The 18,678-nt window shown below is 38.6% G+C and overlaps 5 protein-coding genes and 2 long non-coding RNA genes across 7 annotated transcripts in view; 4 read left to right on the forward strand and 3 right to left on the reverse strand.

The window, feature by feature from the left end:
* Nucleotides 1-18,678, forward strand: part of LOC110042101 (uncharacterized) — a 65,870-nt gene that overhangs the window by 46,872 nt on the left and 320 nt on the right. The window lies entirely within an intron of this gene.
* Nucleotides 10-2,118, reverse strand: LOC149108366 (uncharacterized). Its single transcript, XM_089295422.1, has one exon. It carries the CDS (start codon nt 2,107-2,109, stop codon nt 10-12), a length of 2,100 nt encoding a protein of 699 aa, XP_089151548.1. The 5' UTR covers nt 2,110-2,118.
* LOC149108367 (uncharacterized) lies at nt 2,469-3,833 on the forward strand. The gene is made up of 2 exons (XR_016208968.1): nt 2,469-3,155; nt 3,317-3,833. It is a non-coding gene; the product is annotated as an uncharacterized LOC149108367 (long non-coding RNA).
* On the forward strand, nt 6,026-7,083 carry LOC149108368 (uncharacterized). Its single transcript, XM_089295765.1, has one exon. The coding sequence runs from the start codon at nt 6,054-6,056 to the stop codon at nt 7,005-7,007; it is 954 nt and encodes a 317-aa protein (XP_089151891.1). The 5' UTR covers nt 6,026-6,053; the 3' UTR covers nt 7,008-7,083.
* On the reverse strand, nt 6,995-12,389 carry LOC149108369 (uncharacterized). Its single transcript, XM_089295766.1, has 4 exons — nt 10,943-12,389; nt 9,194-9,403; nt 8,897-9,099; nt 6,995-7,347 (listed from the first exon to the last, which is right to left on the reverse strand). The coding sequence occupies exons 1-4, from the start codon at nt 11,174-11,176 to the stop codon at nt 7,113-7,115; spliced, it is 882 nt and encodes a 293-aa protein (XP_089151892.1). The 5' UTR covers nt 11,177-12,389; the 3' UTR covers nt 6,995-7,112.
* Nucleotides 12,517-13,891, reverse strand: LOC149108370 (uncharacterized). The gene has a single exon (XM_089295764.1). The coding sequence runs from the start codon at nt 13,598-13,600 to the stop codon at nt 12,542-12,544; it is 1,059 nt and encodes a 352-aa protein (XP_089151890.1). The 5' UTR covers nt 13,601-13,891; the 3' UTR covers nt 12,517-12,541.
* LOC149108371 (uncharacterized) lies at nt 14,775-18,471 on the forward strand. Its single transcript, XR_016209075.1, has 3 exons — nt 14,775-15,009; nt 15,288-15,352; nt 18,269-18,471. It is a non-coding gene; the product is annotated as an uncharacterized LOC149108371 (long non-coding RNA).

Raw genomic sequence — 18,678 nt, forward strand, 5'->3', positions numbered from 1 at the left:
AAGAGAAAGTTAATTATAACAAATTCTGTTTTTGGAGTGAAATTCTTTTCTTTTATTTAAGCCATGGGGAGCCAAAGAGAACAGTTGAGCACTCCAATAAACCTCTTTCGTAATTAAAAACCTATCGATCTCGTCTGAGTCATTAGGGGCCTGCACCTGATCAATGCATTGGAATTCAAAATCATCCAAGGAGTGTGGAATTTTATTGAAATGTACTGCTACCTCACAAGTGGTTTTGTTTGTGAGCATAGCAGACTTGTGGTTACGAAACCTAACCCGAAAATCGGTGGTAGTTGATCCTATGTACTGTAAACGACATTTCTTGCAGGAAACTAAATAGATCACGTTTTTAGAATCACAAGAAAGCCTTGAATGAATGGTGTATTTTCTGCCCGTTTTAAAACTTAGAAATGATTTAGATTCAACAAAGAAATTTCGACAGAGATCGCATCTATTTCTTTCACATTTAAAGCAGCCATTGTTTGGCTGAATTGTTTGTCCCTCATCGGCGGTTTTAAAACGAGATGGTGCTAATATTTCTTTCAGGTTTTTTGTTCTACGAAAAGATGGTATGATAGAGCCTTGAGGGAAAAGTTCTTTCAATTTAGGGTTGGATTGCAAAATCAACAAATGCTTTCTAATTATGCTACTCACATTAGGCAAATTAGGATTAAATGTGAGAACAAATGGAAATAATTTCTTCGATTGTTTTCCGCGTTGCCGTAGTAAATCATTCCTAGAAATGGTGGAGGCTTTGGAGAATTGATCGTCAACTAATTTGGAGGGATAACCCTGATTAACAAGATAACTCTTGTACTCAACTGTTCTCTCGGCAAGGAAAGTTTCTTCAGAGCAATTTCTCTTCAATCTAGTCGCTACTCCAAAAGGAATAGCCTTGAAGACATGCTTGGGATGGCAGCTAGAAGGTGGAAGATATAAATGACTATCTGTAGGTTTAGAATAAACATCAGTTCTAATAAACCCATCCACAAGATGTAAAGTAAGATCAAGTACGTGAAGCTCACGTTCAGAAAAAACTAACTCGAATTTAATAGTAGGGTATAGAGAATTAATGTAATCAGTAAATTGATGTAGGGCAGGAAGGCCTTGCTGCCAAAGATCAAAGACATCGTCACGATAACGCCACCACAAGGACGGCTTTATCGGACCGGAAAACTTAGCTTTAAGATCAATTTCACCCATGGCTAGATCGGCATAACTACATGCATTTTTTGGACCCATGGCCGTGCCATGAATCTGAAGAAAGAAATTCTCCTTAAAAACAGAATGGTTGCTTTTCAAACAGATTTTTACGGCTTCTAATATGCAAGATGTAGACGGAATTTTGTTTTCCCTAGCATTCAAAGCTTTCCTAACTGCAGTAAGACCAAGTTTGTTATCGATGTTGGGGAACATTGAAACCACATCCCACGAAACCAGTAAGGTGCCAGTTGGAAAAGGGCCACTCGTGTTAAGATCTCCTATTTTGTTAAGCAAATCCGTGGTGTCCTTAATAAATGAGGGTAATTTACGAGCAAGTGGTTGCAAATAGAATTCGGTAAAGGCCGACAAGTTCTCAATTGCCGTACCACAACAAGAGGTAATGAGTCTTAACGGGTTGCCCGTTTTGTGCGTTTTAATGTTCCCAAAGGCAACTCCTGGTTTCGCTTCCTTATTTAAAACCCACTTAGCTATTTCGGGGGAAATCTCACCCTTTCCAAGCCATTTGGAACACCAACTACTAACTAACGCTAAATGCTTCGAGGTAGGATCTGATTGCAAAGATTTGTAGTGCAGCTGATTGTTGAGCTGACCAAGCATTTTTTCTTCGTACTCTTTATCATCAATTAAAACAAAACGGGAACCTTTGTCCTGTATCCGAATCACTACATTAGAGTTTCTAAGTTCCTTAAGGGCAACACGTTCTTTTCGTGAAAGATTATCTCTAGGTTGCTTAATGTTCTCAGGATTGATAAGATCACGCCTTACATTAGCTAAAAAAAGTTCAAGTTCAGGGTACCTGGACGTAGGAGGTCTCCATTTCTTTTCTTTCGGAACACGAGGTAGATGGCTAGGGGTTGGAAGGTCGTCATCAGGATTGGTATCCATAAAGAAAGCTGCCGTCCGTATTGTTGGCTTGAGGCATTTTATAACCGTTTTATATATATATATATATATATATATATATATATATATATATATATATATATATATATATATATATATATATATATATATATATATATATATATATATGTCTGAATTTATGAAAACCGTGTCAAATTTGGGGCAAAACTTTCGCGCCTGCCTGCCGGCGATAGCCGGCAGGGAGGCCTTTGCGGTGCTTGAAAAGCCAGGGGGGCTTCCGTCAAGCAGGGTGGGGGAAGATAGCCCTGGGACCTGGCTACCCGCTGATACCAAGCGGGGCTGCCAGGAGCTAACCCCAGGGGGGTGGGGTGGGTCACAGAGAGAGGCACATTCCTCAGTTAAAACTGCTCATTTTCTTTGCAGGACAGCCTTGGCCGGCAATGCCCTGCAGTCTTAGGGGCTGGCAGCCAGCCAGCCAGACACAAGCAAGGTGGGTGAGTAGGCTGTGTGTTGACAGAGTGCCTGTGGTTGATCGAGTGAAAAAGCCTGTGTATTTTCTTGGAAAAGTGTCAGGGTGGTTGTGTTGAAATTAGCACGGTTTTCATAAATCCAGACATATATTGGGGCAGAATGATTTAGGGGGGGCTCCAGTTTAGCTGCTGTGGCCCCAAACCAGTCATGGGAATCACTTCCAGCCGGCAGGTGCATGCTGGGGGCATTTCCCGGGCATTCCCCGCCAATATATGTCTGAATTTATGAAAACCGTGTCAAATTTGGGGCAAAACTTTCGCGCCTGCCTGCCGGCGATAGCCGGCAGGGAGGCCTTTGCGGTGCTTGAAAAGCCAGGGGGGCTTCCGTCAAGCAGGGTGGGGGAAGATAGCCCTGGGACCTGGCTACCCGCTGATACCAAGCGGGGCTGCCAGGAGCTAACCCCAGGGGGGTGGGGTGGGTCACAGAGAGAGGCACATTCCTCAGTTAAAACTGCTCATTTTCTTTGCAGGACAGCCTTGGCCGGCAATGCCCTGCAGTCTTAGGGGCTGGCAGCCAGCCAGCCAGACACAAGCAAGGTGGGTGAGTAGGCTGTGTGTTGACAGAGTATCCTTTGTATTTCAAGTTCAAAACACACAAAATTTGTTAATTTTATAATGATAACATTAATTTCCAGCTAAGAAAATACATTGTGTTGCCCTGTGCACCTGTTCATTAAAACTGCTCATTTTCTTTGCAGGACAGCCTTGCCCGGCAATGCCCTGCAGTCTTAGGGGCTGGCAGCCTGCCAGTCAGACACAAGCAAGTGGACTTTGATCGTAGACGTTGAAGTTCTATTTGTATTTTTTAAAAAATACTTATCACTAAAGACATGTTTTTGTGTGGGAAGGCACTTTTTCCTGCAACAACTGAGGTTGTAGGTGTTGGATCTAGGTTTTAGAATACAATGCCCTTTCTTGTTCTCTTTAGTTCTATAGGAAATGTATTGCTTATTTATTGCTTACTCTTAGATGTCTTGAGTCTTAGAGAAAGAGGAAGATTTTGACATTTGCATTTTTCCGCGAATAATTTAATGTTGGATCCTACGTAATTAACTCGGTATACAATCATACAATGATCAACTAAGGCGGCTTATATTAAGGAATCTCTTATTCTGTGTTAAGCTTTCCTCAAATTCATTGGATTGACTTGTTCAATGTAATGTAATTTGGAATTTGTCTGAAAGATTAAAGATTAAAGATTAAATTCGCGCTTGACATTGCCTCTTTATGGATCAATCCTAAGTATATACTAAAAAAATTAGCATTACACGGTGTCTCGTACTACTCTTTATAACACCGAGGAATAGAAAAATATTTAATAGTTTGAAGCATTTTTCCACAACTTTGCACTGAAGCACATGTACATTCGCTGATCCGTACATAACCAGCCTCCTAACATATGTACATCTTATTTAGTGAGCCCTTTTATTGTGTAGCATCGCTTTATAAATTTAATTCTACCCTTAGAGCTCGAAATAAAAGGGATGAGTACGTTGCAGGTCAAAGGAGATAGAAATATTTCCAAAGAGCGAAAAGCTGGAAAAAACCGTGTTCAAATTAACCGGTGCTAAACGCCTAAAAGATAATAGGCAAACCCAACGAAATTGATCAGAGTTCGAAATAACGGAGAGAAGTTTCTTTCTTCGAGTTAGCCTAGTAGGGATTAAGTTAAATTTGCAACTTACACTACCCGCGTTGATCAGAAGTTCCAGGTGCAATCTGCCTTGATACTTCACTGAGAGATGGATTTGAGAATGGATGTCACGATGTTTTTTTTTTTCGCCTTTCGCGACTTCTTCGCGAAGAAATAGTTCAATTCCGCTAAAGTCGTTTGGATTGGTCACATTCCATTGCAGCTCTGCAGCATCTAACGGGGTGGGGGTTTTCCAGCTGCTCGTATATTTTCTTACGATAAAGCGGTGTTTTTGGCAAAGTTTTGAATTGGCGATTATCGGTATCTTTTAGTGGCCGTTAGGAAAGGCAGGGAGTTTATCTTTTTTATATAACAAAGGGCTTGTAAGTGGTTTTACTTTATTTAGGTGGGGCAGTAAAAACTTAGAATTTCAAAAGGTACCACCGTGTGCATTTATATTACAAGCTAAGATTTTCCGATAAAATCATTCCTTCATATGTCCCATCTAAATTTCGTTTTTCGGCCTTTTACCTGGTGCCGCGAGTTAACTTTTATGTAATGCGTTAACTTGTACCCGGCCAACAGCATTGTTTTGGCTAGCACGCCTTCAAAACGTTCCGCGACAGTATGTTCTTTTCATCCTTAGTTAGCACGTACGATCTTTTTTAAAAGAATATTGTTTTTAGGCCCAGGCTGAGTATTCTTATCAGTTTTCTGCTTATTCTAGGCTGAAAAAATTCTTGTGAATATTCCTAGATTAGATAAAGGAATACAAAGTCGACTTTGCCGATAAAACTTCAAATTTTAGCTGATCTAATCTTTTCCCCTCTTCCAAGAGAATTCAGCATTAGGTTGATATACTATTCCATTTAAAAATTATCAGTACTGAAGTAAGAAGATAGTATATTTCGGGATGGTATCTTTAACCCCCAGGAAACGTATTTGTGCTTGTAGTATTCACAACGAAATGGCAAGGTGCCTGCCGGTTACACTCTTTCTCTTTAGAATATTGAGGCTGAACTTTGCGAAATTTTAAGAATATTTTAAGCATGAACCCGAGGCTGCGATTTTGAAGCATGGCTCTGTTCTGTCATACACTATAATGTCTATATTCTAAGAATATTCACAATAATATTTTCAGCCTACAATCGGCAGAAAGACAAGAACATTCAGCCAGGAAAAAAAACAATATCCTTATAAAAAAAGGAGTGTAATGTCCCGTGTTTAATGCCCGTTTTATCTATATCTCGGCCAACCTAAAGCCTTCATTTTCCTCCGAAAGGTTTGCTTGTTTATTTCCAACTTAACGTTTCTTGCAACTGTGAAGTTCAAGAATGGCTTACAAAATCAGTATGCGTGTTTGCACAGGTCGAGCAATCTTTATTTGTTTTTGTTGAGGTTTGAATCCCTCGATACGGGGTTTCGCTGTATTTAAAATTGAAAGAGTTTTATATTAGTCAATTGTTTCTTTATCTCATGAGCTCACTTGTTTTGTTTATCTTACCAGCCAAGCTAAGTATCCACTCCGCACTAGATAAATTGTAAGAAAGAATCGACGTCTCCGGAAAGAGATCATTCAATTGCATAAACGTGACCCATTGACCTTCCAAGTGTCAACACTCTGATAGGTCCTTATAGACGTCACCCAGAATCAGTACGTGTCTTAGTGAAGCAACTCCCAACAACTTCCAACGTAGATTAAGTAAAACGCTTTACCGCGAAGAATCGTGAACTTTCTCCGTTAAAAATGCAAATCACGTAGTCGAACGAATAAACAGATACATAAACGCACTCTAAAAGCAATGACAATTCACAAACTTAAAAATATGTTCCCAAAAGCACTCGTCTTGCAACTTGATTATCACAAGACTTTGCCCTGTCCAAAGATCTCAGCACAAGATAGCCACTATTCGAGGAAAATAAGAACCAATCTTCTCGGAATATACTGTGCAAATGAAGAAACTATTCACTGCTTCCTCTACGATGACAGTGTTGGTGGAGCAGGACCGAACGAGGTAATATCTTTGTTGAACAATCTACTCGAAAAAATGGAAACAAAATATGGCAGATTTGATCAGCTAACAATCTGGTGTGATAACTCTCCGGGCCAATTTAAAGAATGCTTCTTGTTTTTTTACCTCGATTACCTGGTGAAAAAGGGACAGTTTCTGAGAATAGACCTCAAGTTTCTTTTAGAGCGACATTCCTACTCGATATGCGACAGGCGTTTTGGCTGTATTCAGAAGTTTTTTGACACAGTAGAGAGGGTTGAGTTACCACAAGAATGGGCAACTTTGCTGAAGAACAGTCCTTTAAAAAATATCGAGGTACACTGGGCAACTTTAAACATGATCAAGGACTATAAATCCTGGCTTAGGATGCAGTATATATCCAGGCGTGAGGGTCTAGATAAGGAGAAATTTGAAGTCAGAAGGTTAGCGTGGCTAAATTTTGGTTATGGAGAAGTCGCAGATTTCGAGGGGAAATTGGAACTTGTACACCATCCTGAGACTGTGCTTATACGGTTTAATATTGACACTAAAGAGAAGCCAAGAATGGTTTCGTTCTACAAAAAAAAGCAAATGACGGAATTGAATTCCGATTTACTCGTACCTGCAAGACATGAACAGAGGCCTGTAAATAATCAAGTGAAAAAAGACTGTTTAAAGTTAGCGCGAAAATATTTATCTGAACGCGCACAAGCTTTTTATGCCTCACTAGCTTGTGAAGAAGACTCCTCAGATGATGAAAGTTAATAACTTTTATTATACTTTTTCTACCGAGGATGTTCACTTTATCCACAAACTTGAATAAATACACAATACTTTTTTATACATGCATTTGTGCCACTAGAACTGAAGTTACTGGCCATGGGGAAGGGTCTGGCTATTGGAATACAACGCCCACTCTTTGTCATTGTAGTCCCATAGTAGCTCTACTGTTTCTGGGATGTCATGCAGGGCGACAAGAAAAACCCTCGGATTTCTTGAGTTTTTGTTGGCGATGAAGGGCCTTACATTAGCGTTGTTCCTCGAGTGATTCAATGTTGCACCCCACGGTAATTCGCCCCTCACATTGCCTCTATATGGATCAATCCTAAATATAAATACAAAAAAGAGAACATTACACAGTGTTTCGCACTACTCTTTATAAAATGAGGAACAGAAAAACATTTCATTGTTTGATGCAGGTTTCAACAACGTAGCACTGAAGTACATGTACATACGTATATCCGTACCCAGCAAGCCTCCCAACAGATATGCATCTTATTCAGTGAGCCCTTTTTAGAGTGTAGTATCGCTTTATAAATTTATGTTTACGAGACTTGTGGCTCTTTTGGCGAACACTTAGCACGAAGGGCAAGCAAAGATGCAAATTGCGAGTTAAACGTACCAAGTGCTAGCGTTTTCAAGTGCCACTTGATTCATGGCACTCTAGAACAAGGAAATGTATCGCTTATGTCGGGAAGCGCTGTGAAATGTCACTCGTGCTTCATCAGTTAATGTTGCGTCGTGTTAAAACAAAATCCGCAGAATTTCATCAAGTAGCAGGAACGTACTATCGCAAACTTTGATTCAAATTAATTTCATTTTAAGCAGGAGCGTATAAGAAGGAAAGTTTCTTCAATTTTATATTGAAAATTCGACCATCGCACTGAGATATGATACTGCAAACTAACATAGCAGTGCGTGATGAAGTAGAAACAGTTTACGGTATCTGACTAGCTTTCCTGACGAATCACTGTAACACGGGTCTACGCATGAAGAGCCCACCCATATGGCAGCAACATAGATTTAAGCTAGAACAAAGAATTGTGTCTCATATTTTGAGTACTTTTTTAACGAATTTCCGTCTTTTATTTCGTAAAAAGATCTCATTCCTACCAACTTCTTATAACGCTTTTTTCTCCCGGAAAGTAACGATCCCTCGAAAGTAACCACAGCCCGAAAGTAAGAAGCTCCAAAGACTGCTAATTCCGAAAGTAACGTCGATCATTACTTTCGGAAGTTTACGGTATCATACTAAATACTACAATGCTTCGTAAAAGATTTATGCAACGTTTTCTTTCCTTAAACGATGACTTCGCACCGTTTTACGCGCACGGTTAAGGGCTACAAAAATCCGTTTAATTGTTCTCCCACAATACAAATTGAACAATGTGAGATGTCTGAACTTCTTTTACGCGTTACTCGTACAACTGCTTCTAATGAGTACAGCTGGACAACAATAAGAACACCTAGAAATGAGGACGTGATTGGTGAGCAAAAACGGAAAAACAACTCCTTATTAGCTTGCATCTTGAGTCCTCATTTACAGTGTGTCATGTAGATGCTGTACGTAGACTTTGAAATTGCTTTTGTATCCTAAGCTCTGTCACCAATCTTGTAGTTTTCTGTTCAAAGTGGTCTATTTAAGAGCTAACCTACTATATATCTTATTATCTTGATTATAAAAAAAGCGTCTCTGTTTATCCCACGGAGTCGCCACTGAATAAATTGATATGTTCAAATTTCATTTCATTTCATTTCTAAACCAAACTACGTTAATTTTCCAATTTGCCCCTGAATTTTCAATATAGTATACATAGCAAATTATAAAACAAATCTCAAAACACGCTTATGTACACACTTATAATAGCACTCACGCAATCTGGCGACCCGCACTCTCGAAAACCATGAGGGCGCAAACTTTCCCTTCCTCTCGGTAGATCTCCTCACGCCTCTCAGCTTCTGCTAAAGTCAGCACTTCTCCTTCATATTCACATAGGACCTCGCACTTTTTAATGTCCCGCGAGGCGAAGGCGCATTTTCCCGCTTTTCTTACCGGGTCACTCGGCACATCGTGGAGCTTTAGAAATAAACATAATGTTCAGCATTCCGGCGACAGGTTAAATGTCCAGAAAGATAACACGAGATAGCTGATATTATGCATAACTGCTTACCTCAATTGGTGGAGCAGGTTTGGGGTTGAGGGACATATAATGCTGAACTCTCTCAGCCATTATACGCCCCCCAAATTCAACGGCTGGCTCTCTCTTTGGACGCTGTAGGGCTATCCCCGTATACCCTCGAATGTTTCCACCAGCTTGGGTAGTTGATGCTATTGGCCATAGCCTCTGTTGGCCATATACAAGAACCGCTTTCTTAAATTGCTGATAAACACAAGGTAAAAAACATACAATGTTTAAATGCTGATAATGGTTCGCTCAATTTACATACATTTTTTCTCGATTACTATCATTCTTAACGACTTAGGAAACTGAGTTAAAATCGGGCCTACAATTACACAGGGCGGACATATATCTTAAACTGTTGAACTACTTGTACAAAGAACGAAGTAGGTAATCCGTAAAGATCAGTTACAGTTGGACTCTGCTATTTCGAACTCTCTGATGAAAAGAAACCCTCATCGTTTAGCTTATCTCTAGTTTAAAAGTCATAGCTCCTAGTATCAATAATATGTAAATAATAACCAGTCAAAAATAGTTCGTAACGCTTGTAATAAACATTTTCGTAAATCTTTCTCTAAGTAGTTGGATAGTAAGCTTATTGTATATTAATGGTATAATTAACAATTAGACCCGTAGCCTGCAAGGGCTACGGGTCAATAGCCCATGAGGCGAAGCCGAATGGGCTATTAACCCGTGGCCCTTGAGGGCGAAGGGTCTAATTGTTTTAGTATCACCCAACTAGTCGGACAGAAAAGGCAATAATAAAGTTAGCAAATGCAAGCTGAAGAAATATTTGTTTGGGAATAAAACGAAAGAAAGCGTCATGCTCGATTGCGCCAATTTCGCTACTCGAGGACTATTACTAATAGTCCTCTACTAGCGTAGCCAATTAAAATGAAGGATTTGCATTAGTCCACTAGTTGGGTGATACTAATATAAAATAGATCGATGTGCGGGTTCATGCTGTTATTATATTTACGTTTCTAACTCAATTATTTTTAATTATAAAGTGTAGATGAAAGACAACTCATTTGACTTTTTGAAGCGCTTAATTTGCGTTAGCTAACCATCTGCAATAGCAGCTCGTTTTGTGTGCGATATCGCAGCGTGTTCAAATGGAGAGAGGATTATTATTGGAGCATGTACACACAACTTATAAACAAGAAAAGGTGATATCATGGTGAAATGAAGACCGAATCGTACCGAAAATAGTTACAACTTTAGGCTCGACAAAAATAAGGCCACCATAAATCGTCTGTGTAAACGGGCTTTAAATGAGCCTAAAGTTGAGGAGGTAATTGATAATTGGTAATTCTTTATTTATCGTGACAACTCCGCTTAGCTAAAAAGCTACTTTGCAGGAAGAACATTAAGGTAAAAGATTAAAGTACGATCACATTAGTTTCTCAACGGTGATCTGATATATGTTTCAATGTTGATATAGTTTTCAATTGTATCATTGCAGTTGGAAATAAAAGGGATTGGTACGTCGCAGGTCATGGGACACAAAAATCAATTCCAAAGAGCGGAAAGTTTGAAATAACCGAGTTCGAATTAACCGTTGCTAAATGCCTAAAATAACACCGGGGCACACCCAAGGGAAACAGATTAGAGTTCGAAAAAACGGGGAGTACAGTTTTTTTTTCGGGTTAGCCTAGTAGGGATTAAGTTAAATTTGTAGGGTCCAACGGTAGTCACAATAGTTTAATGTAATCGGGTTCCAAGAATTTTAATACTTACCCTGTAAAAACTTCCCTTTTTCATGAGATACTGAGTTTGCCCGCGCGTACTGTCCTCTTCTGTCCACAATGAGACGACCCTGCAATATTCCTTAAAAATTTCTTCAGAAGAAACAAAACTTGTCTCTTCTGCCAAAGCAACAGATTTAAGGATAAACTCTTGTAAAAACGGACATTTTGCTGCTCGTTTGTGCTTAAGCATAACTCTTCTAACATTCGCAAATTTGGGCGGCATCTTTGCAGTGCTCCTACAGGTGTTTGTGAGCTGACGATCAAAGCGTTTTATTTATAGGTACTGAGATTTACCCATAAAAATCGTAGGAAACAACTGGTGCTGGCTGATTAGCCAATCAGAAACGCGAATCAGAAATTTCACTAGTGAAGAAAAATCAGCAACTGAACCGGAGCAATGAATTTTCACTAGTGATACTAGTAAAGATGCATACATGCCGTTGGTCTATCGTAGAGTGTTGTTTAGCCCAGAAAACAATAATTGCTATTTACAAAACTAAACAACAAATCAAATTGCTGGAAAGCTACTCGAGGAAAACGATTTAATGCTTCGAGGACGGTAGAAGATTTCTGTATGGGATGAGGCTGGGGTGGGGGTAGCGGAGGGGGGTTGTTTGCGCAACCTTGGCCAAAGTGGACGAAGCAATCAAAATGTACTTATTGATTGTCTGAGGCGTTTATTTAGGATAGTAGCAACTTTATGGACCTATGAAACATTCAGTGAAAACATTGACCTGTAAGCTTTCTTTTTTTTTATTTATTTATTTTCCTGTTCGGTGTTTACCATACAAAGTAACATCGGAACTCGTGCAAAAAAGAATTCAAAGGCGACGCGTCAGGAGACATATCTAGCAAAACCCGTGAGAGCGCTCTCCGCTATTGTCACCTTCTAAAAGCAACTCAATTGGATCATTTCTAATTTTGAATTTCTTGTTCAGCTTTGATGGAACCACCGACGTTTTCAAGTCGTTTTGTTTACTTTTTAATCTTGAAATATCCAAGTACCGATGAAATAAACAAATTACCAACGCAGCTGTTTCTAAATTGCTGTGAAGTTGCACACGGAAAGTCTCTATAAACATAAAAAGGAGAGCATTTATTATTGGAATGTTAGTTACAATTCTCAAGTTTGATTCCTGTAAACTGGAGGTATATTTCGTGACAAGGTCAATCAGTTGCCACCGCCTCGTATTTCGTTGACGGCCCGTCAGGATTTTTCAGCTAAATTAATCTTATCAGGCTTCATCATAATTCGAACTCCGTCAGCAAATAAACGTGTCTACACATTTAGCCTAGTAAGTGTATAACAGCGAGGGTACTTGTAAAACAGCGAAGTACATGCGTATAGATAATTTGTCTGTGTAAATATTCCGCGAGGTTGAAGATATTAAGACCCGGTAAAGGTACCGACTTAGTGATGTCAGTCGAATGAGGGTCCTGTTAAATTTCTCAACTTCAGAAAGATTGTATCTATATTTAACACATTTTGGGATTTGGGTTTGAAGTTGAATGCATCAGTCTCTAATGATCAAGCTACAATAAATCAAAAACAGGAACAAGAAGTCCATTTCAATATAATTTTTATTTATTAAATGGCCTGTTGAACTTTTGTAGCGAGAATAGTTACATCGTATTTTAAGGAAGCGAATCTAGCCTCGCTTTCTCTTAAGTGAGACTGGCGTTGAGTTCTCAGCCGACAAATTTCATCTTCGGACCTGTGCCGCCCAGTTTTCCTCAATTGTTCCTTCAATTTATTGGAATTATTGTCGCAAGTTTGACAGGTATCTTGTCTCGCTTTTCTAAAACTAAGCATTTCCTTCAATTCACTGTTAAATATGTTTCTAAATGACGAAAAACTTAAAACTGGACCTTTATTGTTTCTTCTTAAACTGGTTGTCTTTAAATCTGGGTTTTCCTTAAGGAACTCAGACCACATTTGACGCATGGACACTTTTGAGTCAAAATACTTCTTAGCATTAGTTCGTGACTTCCGGTAATGGGATTCGCTTGCCTCGTATGAGCAAATAAAGTTTATCACCATGTTTTTCACGAGGGGCAAAAATTTTCTTGGCGTTCTCTGGCCCCTCTGGTCGGGTTCTACGGAAGGATTATCCAGATGAATTTTTTTCAGCAACACTTGTATCTTGCTTGATGACAATCCATAGCATTTTCTAAATGCGGTCCGACATACCTTTCCCAGTGGTGGTATGGTATAATTTACCCTCCGTTTTCCTCCTACGGTTACTCTTATTTCCATGAGCTTGGAAAAGACGTAATTCTGTTCATTGTATGACTTTCGATAAACCGTGTTTCTTTGACCTCGTATAATAATTCTTGTTTGGAATGGACCTCTCCTCAAAAGGCAACCACTGTGACAGCAGATCAAAAGTAGCCGATTTATATCTCTGAAAGCAGCATTTTTTCGTCTCAATATCGTTCGCCTATCCTTTGCCACGTAAGTCTTCTGGAGCTTGTGGCTGGTAACCAATTTCCTCCTTCCCTTTTCGACTGAACTCGCGATTGGATCACCATGGACAAAATACTGCCACGGCCTTGCGGAATCGAATTTGTATACAAGGTTGTTTAGGTCTTTTCCATCGCCATGGAGAGCGCCTGTTAGAATCGAGGGATTGTTGGAAGTCGTCATATTGTGAACGCAGTTTTGGCGAGCTTTCTGAAACGTAAAAAGCCGGCGTTTTTATTCTATGGCCTGACGTGACCGAACGAATGTACGAGCATTGTCCAGTTTGTTTACAAGCCTGACACGTCGACTGGCTGTCAAAAATTGCGAAATAGAACAGTCTGGAATCAGCCGTCAGCGAACACGCCCACCTATTTAACTCAGGCGAACACGTCCCTTATTTTCATCGCAAATATTCTGGAAAATATTACTTCCTTAAATTAAACCAAATCCATGTTTTGAAAAACAAATCTCCAACGAACTCGAAGGCAGAGGTATAATAATTAAACATTATACGAGACTTGAATTACTTTCGCAGCCTCTGGGGTGGACCACAGCCTGCTGTGAATATTTTTTTTCTTCTGTCGCCGATTTGCAGGAGATAAGTTTGAAATACACTACAAAGTGGTACACCGCATTAATCATTAAATACTTCCCTCAACGGACATTTAATAAAGTTCTTTATTATATGGATGAACATGAACTAGTCCGCAATGAAAAACAAAAACTTCGTGAGCAGTCGATCTGCAGTCCATATTTTGTAATATGGACCGCTGAGAAGGACCGCCCACGAACCAATTACGGCAAATTGCGTTTTCAATTCGTTCCGCAAAATAAAGAGTTTTTTTTAAGAAGAAATCTTGTTACCTTCATACCACAAAAGCGACGCGAGAAACGTAAATAAATGTTTACCTTTCACGCGCTCGTTACCGGGAATGCCTATTCGGAGACGCATACTTGGAGAGGCGCATATATTTAACAGTCCGATATTACATAGAAGCAAATCAGATAAAGTAGACTGTTCAACAGCCTCTCTATTTACGCACGCGAAAGAAAACGCGAGCGCGAAATAAAAAGCGAGATCCCTTTGTTCAAGTCGATTTTATGCGCGAGTTCGACGATAGGCTCGATTACCAGCTGCTGTTCAGGAAAGGAGCCTAGTTCGACGATCGAATAAAAAAACGTGAAAATAGAGGGCCGTGAACAGTCTAAGATAAATAGAAAACTTTTATATAGCAGTCTTATACACCGAAATCCAAAGTGCTTAACACCCAAGAAATTTATCAAAACCATCTCCATAGAGATAAACTATTTTGAGTGTTGTTTCTGACTTTAGTTTGCTTGTGACTTTTCGCTCACACGCGGGAAAGACCGCGCGCAGGACTGGAAATTGGCGAACATGATAACTTATGATTGTAAGCTCGTGGCGGTCAAATTAAATCGTGCTATGAAATGATATTTTTCGATGGTTTCACAAAGGTAACCACCTGAACGACGGCCATAATTCCATTCTATAAAGCTACACGGAATAGACTGACTTCAGGCGTGGATTATAAGCTCCCGTTTTAGCTCTGCTGGGATACCTGGACTGAGCGGTAAGTTTGCTTGCAATCTGATAATCTTTAGTTTATCTGAGTTATCGGCTTATGTTTTAGCAAAGAACTGGGTAAAATCCTGGCGAAATTTCCTCCACTACTGAGTAATATACATCCTGGGATATAATTTTCAGCCTAAATGTGTTAAATGCAAGGCGAACCGAAGTGGAAAAACCGCGAATCTTTACTACCGAAGCCCGAAGCCTGCAAAATTGTTGTCAAATGAGTCAGAGCTGTCGCCAATGAAATACTTCTTTAACCACGTTCTTTGTCTGAAGTTACAGAAAGCAGGAATGGCCATCATCCGATTGTAGCTGTTGTTGAGAATGACAAATGTCAAAAAGTGAGTTTGAGCGTTGAATAGTAGTGACACATGCTAAGTTGTTACCGTTGAAACCAATTATCCTTAAGGGTACAGTTGAACCTTTATTTTCGAATATAGTTTCCTGTATGTTCGCTATAAAGCTAAGTTGTGAAAAACGGCCTTCGTAGCTTTCCTCGGCATAATGCTCAGTTAGGCTGACATATTATTATGATTTTAAAAGATAAAATAAGTTGTCACTACAGCTGATTTATGTGAGTTTCAATCCTTCGTCAGCTAAGAATGAACAGAATGAAGTCGTGAAATATTGGCCAAGCTTATTTTGGCCCGTCTATTTTCTACACGTTTATCACTAGAAATAAATCGATAAATGTATACCCTCTTGATTTAAAAGACCCTTTAAGCAATCTCCCGTTCGTTTTGCTATTGAGTGACCCGGCCTAGTAATTGGGCAACTATAATAAGCTAAGTTTAAATTTAAGCTTAAATACGGGTTATTCAACGATCACGGACGTTACATTTGCACGAATATGGCAAGAGAAAAAGCATTAAAAAAGATACAAAAAATCATTCCCTCTGACTTAAATTCTTTATGACAGATAGAGAAGAGTTGCATGTTTAGTTGAGAACCCGTCAAATTGACTCTTTTCCAAAAACAAAATATATTGAAGCTTAAATAAATGGAGCTTTCATGGACGTTTAACAGCTAAGTCAACCAAGTTCTCAGGTGCAAATCTTAAACCGTAATTTCCTGTGAATTGTGAAAACATAAAAACCATTGATATTGTTTGTTTAGGTACAAGGTAACACTTAAATGATGTACTGATAAATATTTCTTTCAATTGGTGCTTTTTATTTGATAATAAAACATTGTCATGGACGTCACATTCCAGATCATGGACTTAAAACAGTGTTTCAAAAAGAAAATGAAATTAATGATGTTGAAAATATAATTTCCCTGTTCCTTCTTGACTTTTCCCACATTTATTAGAAAACTGGCCAAATGAAGCAAATATCAATCGGTTCAAGCAGCTTGTAAAGACATACAATGTTATGTTTAGCTTTTTATTGATATCTGGTTAGCTATTTTATTTGAAATTGTATCATGTTTTGTACTTTTTAGCAATCATTGCATGGTACATCTACGTCTTTAAAGATTAATTTTAGTTTCATTTTTATGATGTAAACCATACTTAAAAATTTCATGGAAAGCTGCACTATTAAATTTTTTTAATATTAGGGCCTGTTTACAAGGAGAGAGGGTTACCTTAGAAGGCGGGTTACCCTAGCACTCACACATTTCCTTTTTTTTTCTTCATGTTTACAAGGCAGCTAGGGTAAACCCAGTAGGTGGGTTACCCTATCTACGTGCTAGGGTTACCCTGGCAGGCGGGTTAATTTTTTCCCTCTGTAAACACTCCAGGTAGGGTTAACCCGCCTACCCCGATTAACTTTCTAATTGTTTCCAGACCCTTTGAATATAACCGTGCATTAAGTTCTCCCTGGTTGTAGGGTTACCCAACCTGTAAAATTTTGCTTGTAAACCCGGGCTATCTTTTGCCTTGCAGTTAGGTTTAACCCGCTCGCTAGGGTAACTCTCCCTCCTTGTAAACAGGCCCTCATTATTATTATTATTATTATTATTATTATTGTTGTTATTATTATTACTATTATTATTATTATTAGAAAAGGTTTTTCTAAAAAACTGCATTGTTTCAAGCTCTTTTTGAACATAGCTAATTTGATCTAGAATGGATAATAAGTTACTAGGTCGTTTGTTGAGAGTATGTTTGCATGGTTTCAGACTAATAACCTTTGTTCAGTTCCAAATTCTTAAACTTAAGAGACAAACACAAGTCTTATATTCAATGACATTAAATTTTAATCACAGAGCTATAATGACCATTTGTTGTGTTCACTTCAAAAGAGGAAAAAAACTTACGCTAATTACTGTGATGATCAATCATGTCTTCATACTTTGACATTTTGTTGACTATTACATGTATATTATTGTGTTGTTGCTATTATTATTATTCTACTTATTATTATTATTATTATTATTATTATTAATTCAACGGTAATTGCTCGAGTTCTAAGTCCTAATTTTTTGTTGAACAAAAAACTAACTTTTAGAACCAAGCTTTTTGGGCAATTATTACGAAGCCTCTTGCATTTACTGTTGTTCATGATATATCACATCCATGAATGTAACATTCATGACAAATTTAACGGCAAGTTTTTTGAGTGACCTTTTGGAACTGATAAGTTTTGTTGCCACAGATGTATGTTACTTGGTCAAGTAATAAAAAAACATCTAGTACGTTATTTTTATATCGGGCTTAGATACAAGCCATGAGAAAAAACAAATTGCTCTAAATTACAGGGAATACTTTACTTGACATCCATGACAAAATTTTTGGCAGTTACACATTTCTTTAAGAATAGGTAAGATGAAAATACTTTGGTTCTAACCTGGACATTTAATATTACATTTAATGTGTACTAAACTCAGTTGTTTGACTTATGGTTAAAAGGTTATTGCATCCATAATGCCAAAATACAAGGAGTCTATTAGTAGTCCCTTAGTTTGGGGAGGGCCCCCCCAACCCCTCAGTAATGCATGATGATTTTTAAAACAGCAGTCCTTGTGCATTTTGGCTATGGACTTAAAATTCTAGAATAAGGTATTTTTAAAATGGTCCTTTCCTTTATTCTCATGTGGAATGGGCCATACATACAAGAAACTTTAATAGAAGCAGCAAAAAGAAACAAAATAAACTTGAGTGTAAAAGAAAACTGAAAACACTCATCCTTTGTATTTCAAGTTCACAACACAAAATTTGTTAATTTTATAATGATAACATTAATTTTCAGCTAAGAAAATACATTGTGTTGCCCTGTGCACCTGTTCATTAAAACTGCTCATTTTCTTTGCAGGACAGCCTTGGCCGGCAATGCCCTGCAGTCTTAGGGGCTGGCAGCCAGCCAGCCAGACACAAGCAAGGTGGGTGAGTAGGCTGTGTGTTGACAGAGTGCCTGTGGTTGATCGAGTGAAAAAGCCTGTGTATTTTCTTGGAAAAGTGTCAGGGTGGTTGTGTTGAAATTAGCACGGTTTTCATAAATCCAGACATATATATATATATATATATAATTAAAAAATGTGGCCCGTTATGGCACAGTTTCCTATACAAAACTGCAGGCAGCTACTTCTCTTTTAACTGAGGTGAATATTTTTCACTGAATCTTTATTCTATATGCTGATATCTTTTCTTACTTGCTTTCTTTCACAAGTTACCTGAACTGAAGAGATGTCTTTACATAGACTGTCTTTGTTTTCCCAAAGATTG

This window comes from Orbicella faveolata, unplaced genomic scaffold (genome assembly GCF_042242905.1).
Source record: "Orbicella faveolata isolate gen_17 unplaced genomic scaffold, um_ofav_v1 contig_26, whole genome shotgun sequence".
NCBI classification, from domain to species: Eukaryota; Metazoa; Cnidaria; class Anthozoa; order Scleractinia; family Merulinidae; genus Orbicella; species Orbicella faveolata.

Excerpts from the sequence above, each read along its gene's own strand:
- LOC149108366 (XM_089295422.1), bottom strand. The coding sequence starts at position 2,109 with ATGGATACCAATCCTGATGACGACCTTCCAACCCCTAGCCATCTACCT.
- LOC149108368 (XM_089295765.1), top strand. The coding sequence starts at position 6,054 with ATGACAATTCACAAACTTAAAAATATGTTCCCAAAAGCACTCGTCTTG.
- LOC149108369 (XM_089295766.1), bottom strand. The coding sequence starts at position 11,176 with ATGCCGCCCAAATTTGCGAATGTTAGAAGAGTTATGCTTAAGCACAAA. Across the intron at positions 9,100-9,193 it reads AACCTGCTCCACCAATTGAG|CTCCACGATGTGCCGAGTGA; the intron begins GTAAGCAGTTAT and ends TTATTTCTAAAG. Across the intron at positions 7,348-8,896 it reads AGTGCGGGTCGCCAGATTGC|GATTGATCCATATAGAGGCA; the intron begins GTGAGTGCTATT and ends ATTTATATTTAG.
- LOC149108370 (XM_089295764.1), bottom strand. The coding sequence starts at position 13,600 with ATGACGACTTCCAACAATCCCTCGATTCTAACAGGCGCTCTCCATGGC.